Source organism: Pundamilia nyererei, unplaced genomic scaffold (assembly GCF_000239375.1).
Source record: "Pundamilia nyererei isolate P.nyererei 1_Seehausen unplaced genomic scaffold, PunNye1.0 scaffold00003, whole genome shotgun sequence".
Lineage (NCBI taxonomy): Eukaryota > Metazoa > Chordata > Actinopteri > Cichliformes > Cichlidae > Pundamilia > Pundamilia nyererei.
Window position 1 is genome coordinate 1219022 of NW_005187404.1, and position 4581 is coordinate 1223602.

The following is a 4581-nucleotide window of genomic DNA, read 5'->3' on the forward strand; positions in this document are numbered from 1 at the left end:
GTGTTGTGTGCACTGTGTGTGTGTGTGTGTGTGTATATGTATATGTGTGTGTGTGTGTGTGTGTGTGTGTGTGTGTGTGTGTGTTCTCTACACTGTGATGTCATGTTTGCATTTTATTCCCACTCTGTGGTGCCAGGTGGTTTGGAGGTCAGATCATACATGACTCTGGAGATACCTGGGATCTTCTTGATCTCATTTACCATCTTCAGCACCACCTGATGAATCAGACAAGACAAAAAAAAAAAACTCTTAAAAACACACAAATAAAGAGAATTTAAATAATTCCTGGATCACTCATTTCCAATCCTGAAAACCAGAATTAGGAGCCATGAAGGTAAGATATGCAGAAAAATATTAGCTGTAAAGGTTTAACGATGGTATACCTCCTCTGGGATATGGTTGCCTGGCATAGCAGGGATTCCTGTCATGAAGTCGCTGGTGATGAAGGTACGAATCACCACGGAGCGCCGGCATGATGGCTGCTTTTGCAGTGGGTCACGGTCAAAGTGCAGGGGGGTGAGGATGATCGGCATCTGGCTGATCTTCCCAGAATAGCCTGAAGGGGGAAACAGATGTTAAGCATAAAATAGCCAAAGGAAACAAAAACTTGGCAGAAGAGACAGAGCATTGTTGTTGACAAACTCCATAAATCTGCTGATCTAGGCTTGATCGTTTTGATAACACTATAAAGGTTTTCGGGGTTTTTTTTGTTTTTTTAAGGACAAAGAATGCTTTCATAGCAACAAGCAGCAGAAATAAGGTTCCTCTGAAGGGTGGATGGGCTCTCCCTGAGCGACACAGTGAAGAGTTTGGTGATTCAGGAGACGCTGAGAGTAGAGGTGCTACTCCTACTACTCCTCCACATCAAGAAGAGCCTATTGAGGTGGTCACATCCTGTGTAAGGTGTTCCAGCTGGGAATATCCTATTCTGAGGAGGTCCCTGGAGAGATTATTTCAACTGGCTGGCCTGAGAACTACTTGACGTTTCCCCAGATAAGATGGAGGAGGCAACTGACAAGAGGGAGGTCTGGGCTTCCCTACTTGCAGCCCCCACGACCCAACTTCAGATAAGCAAAAGAAAATGGCTGGATAGTTTATTGTAATTTGTCATATTTTAATATTATGTGATGCTTTTATATATTTAGCATTGGTTTAATTCCTTAGTGCAGATGTGAACACGGTAATCATACTCTGTCAGAGTGGTTTGTTCGTGTCGTGAACGTGATCCGACCAAGATCTGAACCAACTACCAGCGGTGCGTTACATGTTTGAACTAAAACCTTGTAACTGTTACACCTTTGAACTAAAACCTTGTAACTGTTACACCTGTTCTGTATTCTCAATGTGGGAAGGAACTATAAACGTGCAAAGGTCTGTACAGGAGACCGTGAAATGAACGTAAATTCTCCGTTCTCTCACAGCATCTTCTTCCTGTTTCTACTTTTGTTGCTCCCGCCCCAGAACCATCTGGCCAATGAGGGAACTCAACATTCTCTCTGTGACACATTTTGGTTTGCTTGGAGTCCACTTGCACTTTTCGCTGTGTGAAAACAACCAAACCACAGGAAAAAAATACAAGTTTACAAACTCATCACCTCTTTCTGTCCACAGGAAACCAACTACAGCTTTGAAAACACACCCTTAGACTAGACTCTTTTTTTGTTTTGTTTTTTCCCCCCTAGCAATTACTTTCTTAGTTGCTATGAACGTCCCCAATTTGAATAATAATTTGAATTATAAAGACTAAAACTAAAGTTATTTCCTGTATATTTTATTAACACACAATATCATTTCATTTAGTTACAGGTTTTTCTGAAAATTGGTCTTAATTCTTATATCAGTTAACTAAAATGTAAACATGCCTAGTTTAATTTTTACTTTAACAGTAGAACTACACAGCAGAGCTGATGATGGTCACATGGTTTGCTGGTATGGCAGAAAGCATCACTGCAAATCAATGCAACACTGTTTTATCCTTAATGAAACATTTCTAGCCTGACAGGAGTAATCTCTTCCTGGAGAATGTGCTTCCTGTTTTAAATGAATAAATCTACCATCTCTACTACTTGTCTTGATTTGTTTCCTTCTTTGCGATAACAATGTTTGTTTGGGGTATTTTCCCCTTTTAAATCATCTTCAGTCTTAAATATTCTAAAATAGATGAGGTTTTAAACATTTGAAAGCGTGCACTTACCAGACTCTCTAAGAATAGAATGAGCTACAAAGTCAGCCTGTCTGAGCGTGCTCAGAACACCCGTGGTCAGGAAAGTTGGAGTAATGTCTGTTGGCGGCTCCTTCATATGAGACCCAAATACATACACAACTCTGGAAAAAAGAAGAGAGGCGTGAATGAATCTAAGTGTTTTGCCCGGTTGTCCACTGAGGGTGGACGAATGAAACCAGATTTTATGACTTACCTATTGATGTTATGGCACATGCGAGGGATGAGTCTGGCCAGGAACATGAGCGATTCCCAGTGTGGAGATTCTTTACTTGTGACACCGCACACATAACTGTAGGACCGGCAATCACCCTGAGACAGGAAATGTTCTTATTCTTACCATCTAGCCAAAAATCAACGTGTCATACATGTTATAAAGTATGAAAGGCATTTTGTTAAAATTTGTTTTCGTGTGACAAAACTAAAAGTTTCTAAATAACCTGTCAGCTTCCACTTTTAGAAAAGCCGCTAAAAGCTGCCAGTGTTTGCCCACAGTCTGTCCCATTTTGAGGTTGAGGGCAAATTTAAACCTCTGGCTTCAGACAGGAAGTACTAACAGACACCTACACACTGTCTGACTGCAGCGTTGTGGGTGAGGAAAGTAGTGGTGACTAATTCAACATTTTTGGCATATTTAACGGTAACTACAGGACACACCCTCCACAGACGACAGGGAGAAAGACTCTAAAACGGAGAATCTGACACTCTTTGTTTGGGTGTCTTGGTCCTGTGGCTGACCACTTAATTACAGTTATAACGCAGAAACAGACAAACAGCTGGCAACATATACTTTGTCAAGTTTTCACTGGACCTGAGAACACTTGGATTCTCCACATTATCTTAATCTTGACTAAAGATAAATACATGAGATTTTTACAAAATCACATGGGAAAGATGTTTACATTAATATCCACAAATTGTCAATAAAACTTACATTTTCTTACTGACCAAAACATATGCCAGCAGTTTCTGTCCAATGTCTTTTCCTATTTCTTTAACGGTATGTAATTTGATCAGCTGTCTCACCTGGACACCAACAGTTTTGATGGGCAGCAGGAAGGCATTGAGTGAATGAAGGCTGGTGATCTGCATGAGCTTCTCCTCCTCTTCATCTGATATGCACGACTTGACTCTCTGCAGCAAGGCATGGGGCTGGAGAGGAGACGGGAATAAAAGCACCTTGTAAGTGTGGAACTGAAAGACCGCAGCCGGCAATATACAAACCGCTGAAGCTCTGACGATGTGACTAGTAGTTTTCAACAACACTTTATCAATTTCAAACTTTGCAAAATTTTTGCTTGCTCTTTCATCAAATGACATACCAATATCCTCCTTCACGAGCTTACAATATGTCCATCAGCCCTGTCAGGAGATTTTATTTACCCACAAGTGTAAATTCATGAGTATGAACTGACCTGTATCTAGCACAACATGGCTGGGAGTGAATTTGGGGGAAATGTATTTGTTGGAAGCCAAAATTGTAACTGAAAATAAAACTTTATCGATTGCCCAAAACAACTGAAGTGATAAAACTAGCTGAGGAGTGTTTCCAGTGATTATCAGTAAAATTAGCAGCAAGCTTCAGAGCAAACATAGAGCATACAATCTGCTGTGTTAGTTCAATCTCCTCAAAGCATGTTTGGAGGGTTGCCATCCAAGCTTATCACATCGCAACATTTGAGTTAGTGTGCGACATCTTGCAGTTATCTGTAACTTCACAAGTAAAAACAGTGACAAGACGCATTATGATAATAATACAGACAAATGATATCAGACTGCTGGGATTTCGCTGTACATCAGCATTTCCTTTACCTTTTTGACACTTGCAGAGAAGTCTGTAATGATTTTGAGAATGTTGTTTGTTTCAGCAAAATCCTTACAGATGTAAGGCTCCTCTGCACAAATCACTCTGATGGACAAACCAGGACCTAGAGAAAAAGTGGAATGACCGTCACTTTGAGCAAATGAAGGAAGTGAGTCTTTGAGTGTCTGACTCAGGAATTATATTTACACTTTTAGCAAATGAAGGCTGCAAAGCTTCTAGTATGACTCAGTAATTATATTTACACTTTTGTAAAGTTCAGTCAGAACAGTCACATTATAGGCCTGTGAGTTTATGTACTTGCCAGGGAAAGGATGCCGAGACACAATCTCTTCTGGCAGGCCAAGCTCTCTCCCCAGTGCTCTCACCTCATCTTTATGGAAATCTTTCAGCGGTTCAATTACTTTCCCCTGGAGGATTACAACAGACAAGAATCAGCAATGCACAGTGAGCGGGCTAGCGTTACGGCTAGGTGTCAAACAGCTGTGCATTCACAAGAGGCTGCACATAACAACAAACAGCAAATAATCCATGACAA

At 40.8% G+C, this 4581-nt stretch overlaps 1 protein-coding gene across 2 annotated transcripts in view; it reads right to left on the reverse strand.

Moving 5' to 3' along the window:
• Positions 1 to 67: 67 nt before the first annotated feature.
• The window catches only part of gmps (guanine monophosphate synthase), a 10128-nt gene continuing 5614 nt past the window's right edge, over positions 68 to 4581 (reverse strand). For both annotated transcript variants that reach the window (XM_013910295.1, XM_013910297.1), the window contains exons 10-16: positions 4348 to 4453; positions 4034 to 4149; positions 3248 to 3373; positions 2418 to 2533; positions 2195 to 2325; positions 384 to 556; positions 68 to 215 (exon numbers count right to left, since the gene is read on the reverse strand). In XM_013910295.1, the coding sequence (XP_013765749.1) occupies positions 114 to 215; positions 384 to 556; positions 2195 to 2325; positions 2418 to 2533; positions 3248 to 3373; positions 4034 to 4149; positions 4348 to 4453 (870 nt within the window). In that variant the 3' untranslated portion in view covers positions 68 to 113. The remainder of the gene's footprint in view (positions 216 to 383; positions 557 to 2194; positions 2326 to 2417; positions 2534 to 3247; positions 3374 to 4033; positions 4150 to 4347; positions 4454 to 4581) is intronic.